General features: G+C 35.9%; 1 protein-coding gene across 4 annotated transcripts in view; it reads right to left on the reverse strand.

Moving 5' to 3' along the window:
• Positions 1-22144, reverse strand: part of ANAPC10 (anaphase promoting complex subunit 10) — a 106484-nt gene that overhangs the window by 9377 nt on the left and 74963 nt on the right. For 2 of the 4 annotated variants that reach the window (XM_082463475.1, XM_082463474.1), the window contains exon 5: positions 11596-21914. The exons of 1 other annotated variant lie outside the window; for it this stretch is intronic. In XM_082463475.1, the coding sequence (XP_082319601.1) occupies positions 21684-21914 (231 nt within the window). In that variant the 3' untranslated portion in view covers positions 11596-21683. Of the gene's footprint in view, positions 1-11595; positions 21915-22144 lie in introns of those variants that run through there. One more of the 4 variants, XR_014264086.1, reaches the window with a different exon arrangement.

The raw sequence follows: 22144 nt of genomic DNA on the forward strand, positions 1-22144 counted from the left end.
AAATGTTTCAGATATATACTTTAAAAAATATAAAGAATATAATAAGCCCCTGGGTATACACTATTCAGCTTAAGAAAGAAAACATTACAAATGTAATTTAACCCCCATAATGATCTCATTTCTCAATTCTTCTTTCTCCTGGGCCCCAAGGTAATCACCATACTGAATTTGGTGTTATTTATTCACATGGGATGTATTCTCAAGGTTACTTTCTCAGACCAAGATAAAAGAGCTAGTCTTCTATCAATCTTCAGAGTTAATTATTCTCTTTGTCCCTCTGAGTAGAATTTATGATGTGGCAAGGTCTAGTAATATCAGAATTAGGTACCATTCTTTTATTAAATCAAAAGAGGGAAAATATGCCATTTTAAGGCCACTCAAACTATGAAAAGTAAAGTCAATGATATTTTTAAAAAACTTTATAGATGTGGAAAGATTTCAAGTTCGAGTTTCAGCAATATGGCAGATTATACATTAAAAACCCCCCTGCTGGGGCTTCCCTGGTGGCGCAGTGGTTGAGAATCTGCCTGCCAATGCAGGGGACACGGGTTCGAGCCCTGGTCTGGGAAGATCCCACATGCCGCGGAGCAACTGGGCCCGTGAGCCACAACTACTGAGCCTGAGCGTCTGGAGCCTCTGCTCCGCAACAAGAGAGGCCGCGATAGTGAGAGGCCCGCGCACTGCGATGAAGAGTGGCCCCCACTCGCCGCAACTGGAGAAAGCCCTCGCACAGAAACGAAGACCCAACACAGCCAAAAATAAAAATAATAAATAAATAATAAACTAAAAAATTAAAAAAAGAAAAACAAAAAAACCCCCTGCTACAGCAACTGGAAATGCTGGGGAAAATTACACACACTTTAAAAAAAAAATGCACAGCTAAGCTCATATAAAAGAAAAATATCCAGGTGCCAGGAATAATGAAGCAACTGAAAACTTGACTGACAATGAGTAGGTTACCCTGTGCTTGCCTCAATGGTGGGTGGTGAGGAGTGGCTGCAATCTAGGAGTTTGGTTTCTAAGGGAAAGCAGAGGATAGACAATAACTTGGCTCTTGCAAGATGGAGAATTGAAACTAAGATTCCCCACATAAAGCTGGAAGTGCTAAACTCTCGGGAGAAAAAAAATCTGTCCACCAGCAAAAGAAAACAAAAGACAATAGGGAAACTATCTTACCTGTGCTTGGGCTCTGAGTGGGGAAAATAAATCTCTTGAGAATTCATAATACGGGCCTGCACAACACAGAGGACTGAATTTATGTCACATGTCTTCTACGAAGCCACAAGTCAAGAAATTACAAAAGACGAAATCCTAAGCCAGGGATCCCCTAGACATACAAAAGTAAACCTCAAGCTATCCTGGGATAACCTTCTTAACCCAGACTGCACAGGAATTTATAGATAAAGCCTTGCTGAAGATAAACTCACAATCCAAGATTTAAAAACAAGGGAAAACATATATCTATAGGGAAAACATATATCTATATCTATATCTATCTATCTATCTATCTACACACTATAGGTAGATTGTGTAGCCCAAAAACAGCAGATTAAAACCCAAGAAATTAACACAATAGAAATAGCTGTTAGAGACTACTAAATAACCATAACCAAGAGAATTATAACTAATTAGTCTAAAATTCCCCCAAATTCTGATAACTATTACAAATTCCTTTTGGAAATGTGTAAATTGAGGCTCCTTCCTCAAAAGTACCTACAAAAACATTGATGTAGAGCAAGAAACTACCTATATAGGATCTGGAGAATATTGGCCTACATATCAAAGCTAACAGGGTAGTTTGAATGTTGGGAGAGGTGGTGGTGAAGAAAAATGTTTTACTCATCTTAATAATTTTCCCTATATGTAACTGTTTGTAATGCTTTATAAATTAATGATCAATATATTCACCATTGTCTCCGTACCTAATTTATTCTTCTGAGGCCCCCACACAGTAGACACCTATATAAACATCTTAGCCTGATATCAATATCTGTTTGTTGATTATGTTTAACCTAAACTTAAACTTTTGGCCTAGCCACAGGTAAATAGACAATGAATCTTGTCTATTTTATATTTCCAGTTATTTTTGCCACTTCCTATTTGGCCCCTCATCACACCACACCTGGGTTTATCATTTAATCATTAAGTATTTGACTGTAAGCTTACCATGTATCAAGTACCATTGTTCTAGACGCTACATTATTTAAAAGGTTTCAGAACCTATCTTTACTGCCTCCGGTGCTTCCTGCTCCAGTTGAATCTTACTAATTTAATCTTCTTAAAACACATATCACTCACCTATCTGTTCAAAATCCGTCAATGTTTCCCTGAAAGAAGATACAGGCCAAACCTTTTACTTCGTTTTAAAAAACCCTCCAAAATCTGGCCCAAGAGTATCTTTCTAAAGTTTTTTCTCATCTCTCTCCAAGATGTTTACTTGCAATGGTCTGAGAGGCAATATCTTCCAAATAAGCTGCATAGATTTATTCCTAGCAGAGAGTCAAACTGAGTCAGGGAAAAAAAAAAAACCCAATTATATTATATTATATTTACAGAAAACATGTAAGAAATATAAGGAATGAAATGGTGGAAAGTTAAGGAATGGAAAAAGATATAGCACTCAAATACTAATCAAAAGAAAACTAGCATAGCTTTATTAAATCAAACAAAGCAGACTTTATGGCCAAAAACATTACTAGCAACAAAGAAGTACACTTCATAATACATGTTTGATTGATCAGAAAGATATAGTAATTCTAAGTGTGTATGTACTTAATAACACAGCCTCAAAATATATAAAGAGAAAATTGACAGAATTATTAGAAAGAGTAGACAAATGCACAATCATGTGGAAGATTTTCATACAACTTTCTTATTGATGGATAGAATAAGCAGACAAAATAATCAGTAGAATATATAATACTGGACAACACAATTAATAAACCTGACCTAATTGACATATATATGGAGGATTGCACCTAAAAAAACACAGAATAAATATGATTTGTATGAAACATGAATAAAAATTGAGCACATGCTGGGCTATTAAAGCAAGTTTCAATGAATTTCAAAAAATATTCTCCTTCCACAGAGTAATTGTGCTAGAAATCAATGATAAAATAATACTCTGAAAATCCCCATATATTTGAACAGAAAAGTAAGAAATGTACTTCTAAATAACCCATGGGCCAAAGAGAAACCTTCTTACAGTAATTAGAAAATATTCTAACTGAAGATAATGGATAATTATGTATTAAAACATATCAAACCAACTAGAGCTGTGCTTGGAGGGAAATTTACCACTCTAAGTGCATATTTTAGAGAAGAACGCTGCAAATCATTAATCTAAGTAAACATCTCAAACACTTAGAAACATAAGGCAAATTAAGCCCAAGAAAATAGAAGACAATAATAAAGATTAGAAATTATGAAATGAACAAATATGCACAATAGAGAAGATAAATAAAACTCAAAGTTAATTCTTCAAAAAGACTAACAGAATTGATAAGTTTCTACTGAGACTGACAAGAGGAAAAATGAGACATCACAAGTAACCAAAGTCAGGAATGATGAGAAATCTAACACTACAGATCCTTCAGACAGTCTAAATATCATAAAATGACACTATGAATAATGTTATGCCAATAAATTTGAAAATGTAGATAAAAATGGATAAATTCCCAGGAAAATACAAATTATTAAAACTTACACAAAAGGAAGTGCAAAGATCTGAATAGTTCTCCATCTATTTAGAATCAGAAATCAAACCTAAAATTATGTCTTCACAGTAAATTTTATAAATCATTTAAGGAATTATTCTAATCTCACACAAACTTTTCCACAAAACAGAAAAAATTTTAAACTGTCCCGTTCATTTTGTGAAGCCAAAAAAATGACAAGGATGGTACAGAAAAGGAATATCACAGGTCAACTCACTCATGATGAAAAAGACTTAAACTAATTTTTAGCAAATCCAGTGATTCATAAAAAGGATAATGCCTATATTAAAGTTGGATTTATTCCAGGAAAGATGGTTGATTTAACAGTAAAAAAATCATCCAATATAATTCAACATACTATAAAATAAAGAAAAAAATCTTAGGGATATTTCAACAGGTGCTAGAAAATCATTTTATATACTCAATATTCATTCATGATTTAAAAATGAACAAAAAATTTTGGTAAACTAGAAATACAGAGGACTAGCATTAATCTTATTAAGAGTTTCTAAAAAAAAAAACCAAAAAACAAACAAACAAAACAACCGAAGCAAACATCATACAAAAATGGTGAAATCTTGAAAGCTTTCTCATTGGGATCAGAAACAAGATAAGAATGACTGCTCTAAATGTTTTTAATTTAACATCTCAGACTTCAATACATTACAGGAGGACATAGCTAGTACAATAAGGAAATAAAATAAATAAAAGGTACAAGGAAAGGAAAAGAAGAAATAAAATAGACATCATTTAGAAATGTAAAAAAAATCCAAAAGAATCTACAGAAAATTCTAATTAAGAGGTAAATTTGAAAGTTGCTAGATATAAAGTCAAGATAAAATATCAATTTTATTTCAATTTACCAAAACTTTAAAAAAAAATTATCATCCATAAAAGCATCAAAAAATATCAACTTCCTAGAAATAAATCTACAAAAGATGTACAAGATGTCTCCCTAGAAAACTATAAAACATCATGGAAAGAAATTAAAGGCAAAAACATGGAGTCTTCTGTAACTTAGAAGACAATATTGTAAAGGTGTAAGTTATCAAATTGATCTATAGATTCAAAGCAATCCCAATAAAAATTCTATCCAGTTTGTGTGTGTGTGTGTGTCCACGTGTGCATGCATGTACCCTGATAAGCTGAATTTAAAATGTATATCATGATAATGAAAAATACCAAGAAGAGTTGAGACAGTGTTAAGGAAGAACAGATGAACTTGATATATCTGATATAAAAATGTATTACAGAGGAGACCTTCAAGATGGCAGAAGAGTAAGACGTGGAGATCACCTTCCTCCCCACAAATACATCAGAAATACATCTACATGTGGAACAGCCCCTACAGAACACCTACTGAACGCTGGCAGAAGACCTCAGACTTCCCAAAAGGCAAGAAACTCCCCACTTACCTGGGCAGGGCAAAAAGAAAAAAGGAAAAACAGAGACAAAAGAATAGGGATGGGACCTGCACCGGTGGGAGGGAGCTGTGAAGGGGGAAAGGTTTCCACACACTAGGAAGGCCCTTCGCTGGCGGAGACTGCAGGTGGCGGAGGGGGGAAGGTTCAGAGTCACGGAGGAGAGCGCAGCAACAGGGGTGCAGAGGGCAAAGTGGAGAGATTCCTGCACAGAGGATCGGTGCCGACCAGCACTCACCAGACCAAGAGGCTTGTCTGCTCAGCTGCCAGGGTGGGCGGGGGCTGGGAGCTGAGGCTTGGGTTTCGGAGGTTGGATCCCAGGGAGAGGACTGGGGTTGGCTGCATGAACACAGCCTGAAGGGGGCTAGTGTGCCACAGTTAGCCAGGAGGGAGTCCGGGAAAAAGTCTGGAGCTGCCGAAGAGGCAAGAGACCATTGTTTCGGGGTGCGCGAGGAGACGGGATTCAGAGTACCGCCTAAATGAGCTCTAGAGATGGGCGCGAGCCGCGGCTATCAGCGTGGACACCAGAGACGGGCATGAGACGCTAAGGCTGCTGCTGCAGCCGCCCAGAAGCCTGTGTGCATGCACAGGTCACTATCCACACCTCCCCTCCCGGGAGCCTGTGCAGCCCGCCACTGCCAGGGTCCCGTGATCCAGGGACAACTTCCCCTGGAGAACACACGGCGTGCCTCAGGCTGTTGCAACGTCATGGTGGCCTCTGCCGCCGCAGGCTCGCCCCGCATCAGTACCCCTCCCTCCCCCAGCCTGAGTGAGCCAGAGACCCCTAATCAGCTGCTCCTTTAACCCCGTCCTGTCTGAGTGAAGAACAGACGCCCTCAGGCGACTTACACACAGAAGCGGGGCCAATCCAAAGCTGAACCCCAGGAGCTGTGCGAACAAGGAAGAGAAAGGGAAATTTCTCCCAGCAGTCTCAGGAGCAGCAGATTAAATCTCCACAATCACATTGATGTACCCTGCATCTGTGGAATACCTGAATAGAAAACGTATCATCCCAAAATTGAGGCAGTGGACTTTGGGAGCAACGATATTTATATTTTTTTCCTTTTTCTCTTTTTGTGAGTGTGTATGTGTATGCTTGTGTCTGTGATTTTGTCTATATAGTTTTGCTTTTACCATTTGTCCTAGGGTTCTGTCTGTCCTTTTTAAATTTTTTATTATAGACTTTAGCACTTGTTATCGTTGGTGGATTTGTTTTTTGGTTGGGTTGCTCTCTTCTTGCTTTCTTTTTTTGTTTTTCTTTTTTTCTTTATTACTTTTTAACTTTTTAAATTTTCAATAATTATTTTTATTTATTATTTTAATTATTTTATTTTATTTTATTTTTCTTTCTTTCTTTTTTTCTCCCTTTTCTTCTGAGCCATGTGGCTGACAGGGTTTTGGTGCTGTGGCTGGGTGTCAGGCCTGTGCCTTTGAGGTGGGAGAGCCAAGTTCAGGACATTGGTCCACCAGAGACCTCCCAGCTCCATGTAATATCAAATGGCGAAAGCTCTCCCAGAGATCTCCGTCTCAACACTAAGACCCAGCTCCTCTCAACGACCAGCAAGCTACAGTGCTGGACAACCTATGCCAAACAGCTAGCAAGACAGGAACACAACCCCACTCATTAGCAGAGAGGCTACCTAAAATCATAATAAGGTCACAGACATCCCAAAACACACCACCGGATGTGGACCTGCTCACCAGAAAGATCCAGCCTCATCCACCAGAACACAGGCACTAGTTCCCTCCACCAGGAAGCCTACACAACCCACTGAACCAACCTTACCAACTGGGGGCAGAAACCAAAAACAACAGGAATTATGAACCTGCAACCTGTGAAAAGGAGACCCCAAACACAGTAAGTTAAGCAAAATGAGAAGACAGAGAAACACACAGAGGATGAAGGAGCAAGGTAAAAACCCACCAGACCAAACAAATGAAGAGGAAATAGGCAGTCTACCTGAAAAAGAATTCAGAGCAATGATAGCAAAGATGATCCAAAATCTTGGAAATAGAATGGAGAAAATACAAGAAACATTTAACAAGGACCTACAAGAACTAAAGAGCAAACAAACAATGATGAACAACACAATACATTAAATTTAAAATTCTTTGAAAGAAATAAGTAGCAGAATAACTGAGGCAGAAGAAAGGATAAGTGATCTGGAAGACAAAATGGTGGAAATAACTACCACAGAGCAGAATAAAGAAAATAGAATGAAAAGAATTGGGGACAGTCTCAGAGACCTCTGGGACAACACTAAACGCACCAACATTCGAATTACAGGGTCCCAGAAGAAGAAGAGAGAAAGAAAGGGACTGAGAAACTATTTGAAAAGATTATAGTTGAAAACTTCCCTAATATGGGAAAGGAAATAGTTAATCAAGACCAGGAAGTGCAGAGAGTCCTATACAGGATAAATCCAAGGGGAAACACGCCAAGACACATATTAATCAAACTATCAAAAATTAAATACAAAGAAAAAATATTAAAAGCAGCAAGGTAAAAACAACAAATAACATACAAGGGAATCCCCATAAGGTTAACAGCTGATGTTTCAGCAGAAACTCTGCAAGCCAGAAGGGAGTGGCACATATTTAAAGTGATGAAAGAAAAACCTACAACCAAGATTACTCTACCCAGGAAGGATCTCATTCAGATTCGATGGAGAAATTAAAACCATTACAGACAAGCAAAAGCTAAGAGAATTCAGCATCACCAAACCAGCTTTACAACAAATGATAAAGGAACTTCTCTAGGTGGGAAACACAAGAGAAGGAAAAGACCTATAAAAACAAACTCAAAACAATTAAGAAAATGGTAATAGGAACATACATATTGATAATAAGCTTGAATGTAAAGGGATTAAATGCTCCAACCAAAAGACACAGATTGGCTGAATATATACAAAAACAAGACCCACATATATGCTGTCTACAAGAGACCCACTTCAGACCAAGGGACACATACAGACTGAAAGTGAGGGGATGGAAAAAGATATTCCATGCAAGTGGAAATCAAAAGAAAGCTGGAGTAGCAATTCTCATATCAGACAAAATAGACTTTAAAATAAAGACTATTACAAGAGACAAAGAAGGACAGTACATAATGATCAAGGGATCAATCCAAGAAGAAGATATAACAATTGTAAATATTTATGCACCCAACATAGGAGCACCTCAATACATAAGGCAAATGCTAACAGCCATGAAAGGGGAAATGGACAGTAACACAGTCATAGTAGGGGACTTTAACGCCCCACCTTCACCAATGGACAGATCATCCAAAATGAAAATATAAAAGGAAACACAAGCTTTAAATGATACATTAAACAAGATGGATTTACTTGATATTTATAGGACATTCCATCCAAAAACAACAGAATACACTTTCTTCTCAAGCGCTCATGGAACATTCTCCAGGACAGATCATATCTTGGGTCACAAATCAAGCCTTGTTAAATTTAAGAAAATGGAAATCATATCAAGTATCTTTTCTGACCACAAAGCTAGAGACTAGATATCAATTACAGGAAAAGATCTGTAAAAAATACAAACACATGGAGGCTAAACAATACACTACTTAATAACCAAGAGATCACTGAAGAAATCAAAGAGGAAATCAAAAAATACCTAGAAACAAATGACAATGAAAACACGATGACCCCAAACCTATGGGATGCAGCAAAAGCAGTTCTAAGAGGGAAGTTTATAGCAGTAAAATCCTACCGCAAGAAACAAGAAAAATCTCAAATAAACAACCTAACCTTACACCTAAAGCAATTAGAGAAAGAAGAACAAAACAACGCCAAAGTTAGCAGAAGGAAAGAAATCATAAAGATCAGATGAGAAATAAATGAAAAAGAAATGAAGGAAACTATAGCAAAGAGCAATAAAACTAAAAGCTGGTTCTTTGAGAAAATAAACAAAATTGATAAACCATTAGCCAGAATCATCAAGAAAAAAAGGGAGAAGACTCAAATCAATAGAATTAGAAATGAGAAAGGAGAAGTAACAACTGACACTGCAGAAATACAAAGGATCATGAGAGATTACTACAAGCAAATATATGCCAATAAAATGGACAACCTGGAATAAATGTACACGTTCTTAGAAAAGCACAACTTTCCGAGACTGAACCAGGAAGAAATAGAAAATATAAACAGACCAATCACAAGCACTGAAATTGAGACTGTGATTTAAAATCTTCCAACAAACAAAAGCCCAGGACAGATGGCTTCACAGGCGAATTCTAACCAACATTTAGATAAGAGCTAACACCTATCCTTCTCAAACTCCTCCAAAACATAGCAGAGGGAGGAACACTCCCAAACTCATTCTATGAGGCCACCATCACCCCGATATCAAAACCAGACAAAGATGTCACAAAGAAAGAGACCTACAGGCCAATATCACTGATGAACATAGATACAAAAATCCTCAACAAAATACTAGCAAACAGAATCCAACAGCACATTAAAATGATCATACACCATGATCAAGTGGGGTTTATCCCAGGAATGCAAGGATTCTTCAATATACGCAAATCAATCAATGTGATACACTATATTAACAAACTGACAGAGAAAAACCATAGGATCATCTCAATAGACACAGAAAAAGCTTTTGAAAAAATTCAACACCCATTTATGATAAAAACCCTCCAGAAAGTAGGCATAGAGGGAACTTACCTCAACATAATAAAGGCCATATATGACAAACCCACAGCCAACATCATTCTCAAAGGTGAAAAACTGAAACCATTTCCACTAAGATCAGGAACAAGACAAGGTTGCCCATTCTCACCACTATTATTCAACATAGTTTTGGAAGTTTTAGCCACAGCAATCACAGAAGAAAAAGAAATAAAAGGAATCCAAATCGGAAAAGAAGAAGTAAAGCTGTCACTGTTGGCAGATGAATGATACTATACACAGAGAATCCTAAAGATGCTACCAGAAAACTACTGGAGCTAATCAATGAATTTGGTAAAGTAGCAGGATACAAAATTAATGCACAGAAATCTCTTGCATTCCTATACACTAATGATAAAAAATCTGTAAGAGAAATTAAGGAAACACTCCCATTTACCATTGCAACAAAAAGAATGAAAGACCTAGGAATAAACCTACCTAAGGAGACAAAAGCCCTGTATGCAGAAAACTATAAGACACTGATGAAAGAAAGTAAAGATGATACAATCAGATGGAGAGATATAGCATGTTATTGGATTGGAAGAATCAACATTGTGAAAATGACTATACTACCCAAAGCAATGTACAGATTCAATGCAATCCCTATCAAACTACCAATGGCATTTTTTCACAGAACTAGAACAAAAAAATTTCACAATTTGTATGGAAACACAAAAGACCCCGAATAGCCAAAGCAATCTTGAGAAAAAGAAAAACGGAGCTGGAGGAATCAGGCTCCCGGACTTCAGACTATACTACAAAGCTACAGTAATCAAGACAGTATGGTACTGGCACCAAAACAGAAATATACATCAATGGAATAGGATAGAAAGCCCAGAGATAAACCCACGCACATATGGTCACCTTATCTTTGACAAAGGAGGCAAGAATACGCGATGGAGAAAAGACAGCCTCTTCAATAAGTGGTGCTGGGAAAACCGGACAGCTACACTTAAAAGAATGACATTAGAACACTCCCTAACACCGTACACAAAAATAAACTCAAAATGGATTAAAGACCTAAATGTAAGCCCAGACACTATCAAACTGTTAGAGGAAAAGATAGGTAGAACACTCTAGGACATAAATCACAGCAAGATCCTTTTTCAGCCACCTCCTAGAGAAATGGAAATAAAAACAAAAATAAACAAATGGGACCTAATGAAACTTAAAAGCTTTTGCACAGCAAAGGAAACCATAAACAAGAGAAAAAGACAACCCTCAGAATGGGAGAAAATATTTGTAAACGAAGCAACTGACAAAGGATTAATCTCCAAAATTTAGAAGCAGCTCATGCAGCTCAATAGCAATAAAACAAAGAACCCAAGCCAAAAATGGGCACAAGACCTAAATAGACATTTCTCCAAAGAAGATATACAGATTGCCAACAAACAAATGAAAGAATGCTCAACATCATTAATCATTAGAGAAATGCAAATCAAAACTCCAATGAGGTATCACCTCACACCAGTCAGAGTGGCCATCATCAAAAATCTACAAACAGTAAATGCTGGAGAGGGTGTGGAGAAAAGGGAACCCTCTTGCACTGTTGGTGGGAATGTAGATTGATATAGCCACTATGGAGAGCAGTATGGAGGTTCCTTAAAAAACTAAAAACAGAACTACCATATGACCCAGCAATCCCTCTACTGGGAATATAGCCTGAGAAAACCATAATTCAAAAAGAGTCATGCACCACAATGTTCATTGCAGCTCTATTTACAATAGCCAGGACATGGAAGCAACCTAGGTGTCCATCGACAGATGAATGTATAAAGAAGATGTGGCACATATATACAATGGAATATTACTCAGCCATAAAAAGAAATGAAATTGAGTTATTTGTAGTGAGGTGGATGGACCTAGAGTGTGTCATACAGAGTGAAGTAAGTTAGAAAGAGGAAAACAAAAACCATATGCTAACACATATATACGGAATCTTAATTTAAAAAAAAAAATGGTTCTGAAGAACCTAGGGGCAGGACAGGAATAAAGACACAGACACAGAGAACGGACTTGAGGACCCGGGGAGGGGGAAGGGTAAGCTGGGACGAAGTGAGAGAGTGACATGGACTTATATATACCACCAAATGTAAAATAGATAGCTAGTGGGAAGCAGCTGCATAGCACAGGGAGATCAGCTCGGTGCTTTGTGACCACCTAGAGGCGTGGGATAGGGAGGGTGGGAGGGAGACGCAAGAGGGAGGAGATATGGGGATATATGTATATGTAGAGCTGATTCACTTTGTTATAAAGCAGAATCTAACACACCATTGTAAAGCAATTATACTACAATAAAGATGTTTAAAAACTGTATTACAAATCAACAGTAATAAAGACAGTATGGTTTTGATGCAAGAATAGACAAATTGGATAGCATAGAGAGCTCAAAAATATACCATATACATATAGACACTTGATTTGAAATAAAGGTGACATTGTAGAGCAATGGGAAATTACAGTCTTCAGTGAATGGTGCTGGGTCGACTGGATATCCATATAGAGAAGAAAAAAATTGAAATATAAGTCCTATCATCTAAGGTGGACTGCAGATCTAAATCTACAACAAAGCAAATAAAGCTTTTAGAAGATAATGTAAGAGGATATCTTCATAATGCTCAGGTTGCCAAAGACTTCTTACTGCACCAAAAAACACTTAACATCATGGAAAGGATTATTAAATTGGTTTACATTAAAAATAATTTCTGTTCATTAAGAGATCCCATCTTTAAGAGAATGAAAAGGCAAACCACAGAGTAGGGGAAAATAGTTACAACATTTATAACTGTCAGAGCATTTATAACCAGAATATGTGAAGCACTTTTATAGATCGATAAGGAAAATAAAGACAAATTTTTTAAATGAGCAAAAGACTAGAATACTTCACAGAAGAGGCGACCCAAATAGACAACAAACATATGAAAAGTGGCTTGACCTCATTCGTTATTAGGGAACAGAAAATTAAAACTACAATAAGGTAACACTACATTCACCAAAGTGGCTAAAATTTAAAAGATCAACAATACTAAAGATTGGTGAACATATGGAACAGCAGGGCTCTTATTCCCTGCTGTTGACATGTGAATGGATACATACACTTTGGAAAATGATCAGGCATTATCTACAAACAATGGGCATACGTATACCCTCTGTGCAAGGTACTATATGGCTCCTATATACATATCTAATGGAAATGCACATACGATATGAGTCAAAAGACAGGTACTAGAATTTCATAACAGCATTATTTTGTAATAGCTTCAAATGGGAAAATACAATAACCAACATCAGTAGAGTGAATAAATAAATTATGGTATATTACTACAATAGAATACTAGATATATAGCAGTAAAAATGAACAGACTATAGCTACATGCTAAATATATACTACAAAAATCATGCTGAGTAAAAGGAAACCAATACAAAAGCAAATATATTGCACATTTGTATATACATATGGATATAATGTATATTATTTTACACTAAACATAGGTAAAACTTAGCTACACCCTTTGATTAGGGGTAGAGGGTAATCTTGGAAAGGAGGAAGGGAATAGCCGTTGAGATGGGACATGAAGAGGGCTTCCAAGAAGGTATGTTACCCGTTGGCATGGACATGGGTGTCCACATTGACCTTACTCATTGAGCTAGTGTTTGGTGCATTTCACTGTATATACGTTATGCTATACACACACACACACACACACACAGTTAAAAAGAAAAAGGCTGATAAAATTGGCCAAAGATTACATAGATAGGATTCAAGTCCTCATATAATTCCCATATTACTGAGTCACTTCCTTTTAGCTTGCAAATAATAGAAAATTTCACACACAGGACCTTTCCATTAAAATAATATTTCCTCTTATTATATTCACTAGCTACACAAACAGCATATGCAAAATGGTTACTATTATTTAAAACAAGAAACTGTGCTTACACTATATTGTTTCTTCATATCATTAGTACATTTCATGATTCAGTTGACATATCTTTAAAAGGGATTATAGTATGAATAATACTGTTTCAAAGACTTCATTTCTAAAAGAAGTCTTTCTTATTTTTGAATCCAAAAGTAATTAGATGTAAGACAAGCACAAATTGGACCCAAAGGAATCAAGTTGTATTTCTACTAATGATTTTGTTTAAACACATAACACGCCATATTCCAAGAACTCAAATTTTTTATAATGGCCACTTGAGAGCCTTATTTGGGGCTATGTATGATTTCTGATGGTCTTGCTTACAAGCGGATTTTTCTAAGAATTTCTTTTATTATCTAAACCTCTGGAATGGAAGGAGGGAACCTGGCACAGTGGATCCAAATTGGGTGGACATTTCCGTGATTCCACAAGCATCATCCTCTGAGGAATGCCCTTTGGAAAAGCACAGATTTCCACCCAACTATTTATCCAGGCAAACTTCTGATAGTGTTCTCCAAGGTCCAATCTTAATTATGTAAGACAAATATTAACTAAATGTTTTGACTTACATAACACTAGTTTCAAAGGATAGTTTCTAATTCCATAGTCTCCGTCACAACTTATAATGGTGGTGGGTGTTAGGCTGCCCACATTGCATCTTTTCTCCTCCAAAGTTTTAATGTAACATTAAATATAAGAGGAATATAAGGGTACGGGTATAAAACTATAGTTACCCTATACATAACAGGGTAAGATTAAACTTTGACCCCACCCTGCCCTACCTTTCTTCCATCTTGTAACTTGATGTTACATAGTTACTAAAGTTAACACCCTGCTTACTGTAGTCTGAATATAACCTCATTCCTTCACAAATGTGTACAGCTTTCCATGCCTAAAATGCTCTCCCATTTTATCTCTCTCCACTTAAATCTACACATTGTTCTGGAACCAGAGTGTAAATTTAGGAACACTTCTTCCCCACTCCTGATGATTCCCAACTAAAAGGAAACTCAGTTCCTTTACTCAGAGCCTCTCTCCACCCCTTTACTCCATCCCCAAGGAGGTAAACATTTGATTTGTAAATATAGGAAGAATAATTGAAGCTATATGGCTCAGTTCCATTCTCCTTCTAGGGAGCTCCCCGACCCATTCAGTGCAACCAGCTATGACATGAATCTTAAGGATTCGTTATTAGAAAAGCCCAAATTAGCTAAGACTTAAAAACACGTCCCTCAATCTGTTGTCTATTAGAAAAGAAGGTGATACTTTGACCTTCATCTTCACTATTTCTCAACTTGTACATAACCTAAGAAGAAGGCCTCTTCAGATACCCCTATGTACATGAATTTCTCTCTCTTCCATAAGAACCTTACTGACAACCCTGGGCATTGGTGATATTTGTCCTTATTAAAATAATACTTATCTGTTTCAGTCAATACTACCTTTTGTTAAGTATGTGTGAATGTCTCTGTGTTCCTAGCTATCATCAGCTAGACTGTAAATTCTTTCTGAATAGGAAACATGTTTTCTACTTATTTGTATTCTACACAGGATATAAGGCATTCAATCGTATATGTTGATTGTTTGAAAAAACATGCAATATTTTTCTCCTGGAGACTATATGCAGTACAACTGATCACAGCATTGTAGAGTCAACATCTTTTTTATTTAATAGGGATGAGTAATCACGTATCCTTAATAATGACAAAATGACATGTGGATTATTCCCCTCTAAACGTATCTTTATAAAATGTATTGCATGCTTTCCAGCCTTAGTAAATGTCATATGCCAAACTGTATTTATCTTTCTTCATCGGCACAGTGTTACTAACATGATCAGCTATGTTGTTAGAGATAGTATAGGATAGAGAGTACTATTCCGTTGATCAAAATAAAGAAAACTTACCCAACGTGGCCTAAGGAAACAACACTGAGGGAGACAAGTTTGGAGCTACAAAAACAGTCCTTATCATGAAATTCCAAAGAGCCAAGAGAGAACAAACAAGAAGTAGCTACCGGCAGCTAAGGGATTCAGAACTAGAAATCAGGAGTAAGAGTGGGTCTAGTAGACTGGCTTAGAACTAGTTGGACAGGGTAAGAGAGCACTGGAGCTTCTCATTTAGCGTGATACTCATTTCCTACCTCTGGAAATGTGCATGTGTATTAAAGAACTTACAGAGCGCTTAGCATCTATTCCAGTTTGCAACATTAGAAAGTTTTATCCGGTGTCGTTTCTTTTCTGGTAAGACTGAACTGACCTAGAATGATGTGAATGGGGTGAAACCAAAAGTGATAATTAATGTGGAAAAAGAATCTGCAGGGCTTACAGTTACTGAGTATGTAGAGATGAAGGAGAAGAGTCAAAATTACACCCAAATACCAGTCTAACAGTTGAACATTTCAAGAAAGAAATGATGAATTTTGTTCTAAACAGCCTGGATGATGGAAAAAAATGAAAGAAGACTTCTGAATTTCATGATAAGGACTTCCTTGCATCTCCTGTCAGTTATTGAATGCTACCTTAAAAATAAGCACTGTTTTAAGATAAATAGTAAAATTCCTTTCCTTTGTCTTGGTAGACACCTGAGTGTGTTATAACTTAATAGCTGGATGGCTTTTTATCATCCTCCTTTTACTGAGCCTACCCTCTATTTCATTATGTCTCCATATTCATTTAACATGTGATTCTTATAAATTTTAACAGCTGAAAAACAAACAGCTGGCTGAACTCTCTACTTCAGTGTTTTGGATACTTTGCTTCTTGGTAAGTGATCACTATTTTGATACTGCTATAGTAATAACAGGAAATGATCTGTTAAAATCTGGATCTCCAGCTATAGATGAATGCCAGGGTACAGAGGAGAGCTAGTCTCAGAATCAAGTCTATAAAAACAGTTGGGGGAGTTATTTCTAGGACCACAGGGAGAGAATCGTAATTTGCTCTCAACACCGGAAAAGCAAATACATAGTGGAAAAACATCTTACGGTCACCATTGAACTGCATCAGTGGAAAGCTTACGGCCACAAATGCAGTAATTAAAACAACTGAGATGGTAAATACTAGAGCTTCAATTATACATGATGTGAAACACCATTTCCTGAAATACCAATTCACTCAGAAAAAGATTTCATAAGCAGATAGAATACCTTTAAGTTGGTGTAATTGTAATTTTGCCTATGTTGGCAAAATAGTAAATTGATTCTTTTAATCAGAAAGGACAAGAGAACAAACAATGGTGGCAGGATTAGCCATAGAAAAAAGGGAGGGTACTTTCACATAAAACTGAAATATAGACTGGTTAGTATTACTAAAAAATAATTTCAACTTTTCATACAAAATTGCCATGGGTTATAGACATTTTCTTAGATTTATAGTGCGGGGGAGTTGTAATTAATTAGCCTTAAGATATGTCCTGTTAAGAGAATAAATCATTACCATGGATAATTAATAAACTAATCCCTGAGGCTTTTTCCTTTGTTGTCTTTCTCTCTCTAACGCTTTCTAGACACCACTGCACAGAATCAGGCCCAACTAAATGGCAGATCATGAAGCACAGAGAGCTTCCTTGTAGATGGCTGGTAAACAGCCTTGTACAGCAAACACTTCCAAACACCATACTCTAGGGAGTCATAGTAGAAGTGGGGAAAGTCAAAACAATGTGGGCAAAAGAAGATTAACTTGGTTTAAAAGCTCCACAAAGCAAAAGTGTTTCCAAATAACCACAACTACAAAGTATTATTTTCCCTAATGCTTTAACATATTTTGTAACTTTTATCATTTTTAAAAGGTAATTGAACCAAGAATTCAATTAAAAATGACATATAATAAGCCAACATTTTATAAAGAATTTAAAGTAAAATTTTCTAAAACACTAGAAACATATCAAATATTTGTATTTGAGTTATAAAATTTTATCCTCATAAAAATTTATACTGCAGTGTATTAAGCTGTACTAAACTAGTAGTCATAATGGCTAAAAGAACAGAAGGCATGGTGTCTAAAATTACTTTTCAAGATTGGTCTGTGTTTTAATTGTTGGAACCTTTCAAACGAGAGCAAATGTACAAAACATCACTGGACTCCTAACATACAAATCATCTGTTTCAAATTAATTGTTATTCATGTAAAAACAATGATAGTTTGGATTCGAGAATAGGCTTAAAAAGTGAATAACTAGCTGATATTACAAATAGTCTTTCTAAAATTCCACCTCCTCCACAATGCCTTCTTTTAGCTTCACCTCTAACTCCTGAATAGGAAGTAACTGTCTCTTTTCCATCCACCAGCTAGAAATCTTACCAGTCTAATTTCTGATCTGGTTATCGGAGACCTATTATTTCCCCTAGTAGACTAGAAGCAACTGGAAAGCAAAGTCTGCATCAGATTCACTTTGGTTTCCTTATTATGTCTAATTCAACATTCAATATCTATTAGTCTTTTTAGAGTTGGGTATTTATTAGCCTTCAATGAACTGCTGTATTTTAAAATTCCACAGTTTTATAGAGAGTTCCTTGTGATAGTATTTCCTCAAGTAATAAGCTGATTTTTAAAGTGTCTAATACTTCAATTACGTGAATAATTTAAATATTTAAATCTTATAACTGCAGTTTGATCAATACTCAAAAAGTATACTGATTACGGATGAATCCGTGAATTTGCTGTCATTGTTTTATTAACTGTTAAAATGGCTTTTCAATGTTAGTCTCTTATTCTCAGATCCTATACAGTAAGAAATGTAACTATGTCAAATCTAGCCTCTTTGGGTGATTCCTATGTGAAACAGGTAGAATAAGCTATTTTTAAATCAGCTTTATTAAGGTATGATTGACATGCAATAAACTGCACATATGTATGGTTTGATAAATTTTGGCATATGTATGTAGCTGTGAAACCAGTACCAGTCAGGATAGTGAACATTTCTGTCGTCCCCCCAAATAATTCACGCCTTCTTGCTTCTGTCTGCTCCCCATCCTATGCAACCACTAATATGCTTTCTATCACTTGATGAGTTTGTACTTTCTAGAATTTTTTAAAAAAATTAGAATCATACACTATATACTCTTTTTTGTGGTTTCTTTCTTTCAGCATAATTATTTTGTAAATGTATCCATGTTGTTGCATGCATTAATTAACTGTTCATTTATTTTTATCGCTGAGTAGTATCCTATTATATGGATTTACCACAATTTGTTTATATCTTCTCCTATTGATCAACATTTGCATTGTTTCCAATTTTTAGGTACTACAAATAAAGCTGCTATGAACATTCATGTGCAAGTCTTTGCACGGACGTACGCTTTCTTTTCTCTTGTGTAAATACCCATACACAGGTATACGTTTAACTTTTTAAGAAATTACCAAACTGTTTTCCAAAGTGGTTATACACTAATTACATCCTCATCAGCAGTTTGACATGAGGTCCATTTCCTCCATATCTTTGCTAACACGTGCAATTGTCTTTTTTTTTTTTAACATCTTTATTGGAGTATAATTGTTTTACAATGTTGTGTTAGTTTCTGCTGTATAACAAAGTGAATCAGCTATACATGATATCCCCATTTCTTCTCCCTCTTACATCTCCCTCCCACCCTGCCTATCCCACTGCTCTAGGTGGTCGCAAAGCACCAAGCTGATCTCCCTGTGCTATGTGGCTGCTTCCCACTAGCTATCTGTTTTACATTTGGTATTATATATATGTCCATGCCACTCTCTCACTTCGTCCCAGCTTACCCTTCCCCCTCCTTGCTGTCATTTTAACCACAGTCATTCTAGTGGCTGTGAAATGGTATCTCATTATGATTTTAATTTGCATTTCACTAACATCCAATGAAGCTGAGCATCTTTTCATATGCTTATTTGCCAATCATATGTCTTCTTTGATGAAATGATCGTTTAAATCTTTTGCTCACTTTAATGGGATTTTGTCTTCTTCCTGTTAAGTGATAAGAAGAGTTCTTTATATATTCTAGATACAAATCTTTTGTTGGTTATATAATTTGCTCTTTCAAAAGAGAAATGAAACTGCTTCAGATAATTATGTGTTGTTAATGTAATACATGGTCTATCAGAACTTCAGATAATCCTTAAAATAAGGGGAAGCATTACCTCTATAATCCTGGGCTACCAAGTTTTCCCTTGCCTAATGAGGTGCTCAGCTGGCTTATGAAAAACAGGGAAAGGGAGCAGAACTAGAAAACATACTGATTTTCCCAATATTCTTCTTAATTCTTCCTAATTTTAGGAGTTTTTCACAAACTATTAATAGTAGGAAATAACAGACTGGATCAGGTAAATGATAATTAGTCCTCCTCCTTTTTTCTTTTAAGCAAATTTTTAAAAAGCAGTTAGCAAGTAGTAACATTATTACTAATAAAACTTCCTGTACTTTTTATTAGATTTCTCTGCTTCTTAGACTAAGACTCTGTTGTTTACATGAATGTTTTCCTTATCAGACTAACGCAGAACATCAATACAGTGCCAAGTATATATTGCCCTTCTTATTTTCTTGATTCTCTCCTTTTCCTTTAATTCCTATCTATCTGTTTTTCTTCTACCCTTCCCAGCATCCGACATCTATGCTTGGGAGGAATTCACTGATCTCAAATGAGTTTTGGTTACAGACTTTCTGGTGATCATACAGTCACTTACCATGCTTCTTACTTTAAAGACAACAGAATGAAAATGACAAACTCTTTGTGGAACTCATAGAAAAAAGAGCTGAGAGTCTGCTGAGTGAAAAAAATGAGACCTTCATTTTTTATAGCATCCATGTAAATTAGTACTCTGCCAGAATAAATCAAACACATAATTATTTCCTAAACTTTGCTAATTTAAGACTTCAGTCTACCCAGTAATGCAAGAACCTCTGAGGAATCTTTCCCAAACAAGAGCCAATATAGGGTGGGAATTCCCTGGCAGTCCAGTGGTTAGGACTCCATGCTCTCACTGCCAAGGGCCCGGGTTAGATCCCTGGTCAGAGAAGTAAGATCCCACAAGCCATGCGGCACAACCACAAAAGGAAAAAAAAAAGAGCCAATATGGAGAAGTTCTGTCTCCCCCAAAGTAAAGATATGGGGTAGCGGGTGGTGCCAGGGGAGATATACAGAATCAAATCGACTCATGTTAAACCATGGAAAGAAAACTCATTTAAGGGACTTTAAAATATTTTTATATGTAAAGAACAATTTCATATATTTTTAAAATTTTCGTGAGCTACATTATCCCTTAGGGAATGCTTCAGTGTCAGACACAAATTTGAAACTAACTATTCTATAAACAGCATTAGAATTAGGATAAACAACAGATTATATTGGTAATCGCTGACATAATATCAGGATATAGACAACCCTAGGGTTAAAAATATTTCATGGGAGTACAATAATTATGACACAATTAATTACATTCCCCAGATCAGAATGGTTCTCATCACACACTGAGTGCTAAGCTTATTTTGACACAGTTTTTAAAAAGCCCTAGTATTAATAGAAGAAGCTTCCTCTGGATAGAAAAAAATAATATTCTGGCCTATTAAAGATAATATCTATTGGTAAAACATAGTTTTGTTCCCAAACAGGCAGTAAATCATTACTGTAATGCATGATCACTATATGAAATAACTACCTAGTTAGTAAAAAATTGTGTATATCTTAAAACTTTTCAGTTCAACTGGTTTTCTTTTGATATAAGGAAAAATTTAACAATTGGCTCAAATTCATTTTAATAATTATAAAATATGTGAGCTTTATTATATGTTAAAGAAAATAAACATAGTATGACCCAAATGTTATTTATTAAAGTTACAATAAAATACTTTTCAATGCATAAAAAATTGCAAAATGATTGATGCATTTTTCAATAAAGATACCAGATTTAATATTTACTGACAACATAAAGATATGTTTAATGACTTTTGTTCTATTTCAAGGTCACCTTATTGAGCGATACATCATGAAATCAATAGTTGTACATCTAGGAAATTTACCAATGGAGCTCTCTTCCACAGGTGTGTATATTTTAATTTGTCTCATGTGGGTATCTCTTCCATTCTGATGATTGGCTAGAACAGCAATCTGTATCATGAATGTGCGAGTTGGCTTCTTATGATTATCAGTTAAAGGAACGTGAATCCAGCCACTTGGTTCCACCAATTCAAGTTGCTGCCAAGAAAAGAAAAGTCCGATTATGTTTTCACCCAATGAATATAATTTATTATAATGAATATATTCTAAAGTTGACTTATAATTAACATTTTTCTCACTGAGAGCATGACAATATAATAAACATTATCAGTTATTGGGCACTTTTACCATGGTCCATTTTTACAGTTGTTAAGCACTTAACATGTACCATCCTTGTAGACAAAATAAAAATAGAATTATTTGCAATC

Source organism: Balaenoptera physalus (genome assembly GCF_965194825.1).
Source record: "Balaenoptera physalus genome assembly, chromosome: 5".
Classification (NCBI taxonomy): domain Eukaryota; kingdom Metazoa; phylum Chordata; class Mammalia; order Artiodactyla; family Balaenopteridae; genus Balaenoptera; species Balaenoptera physalus.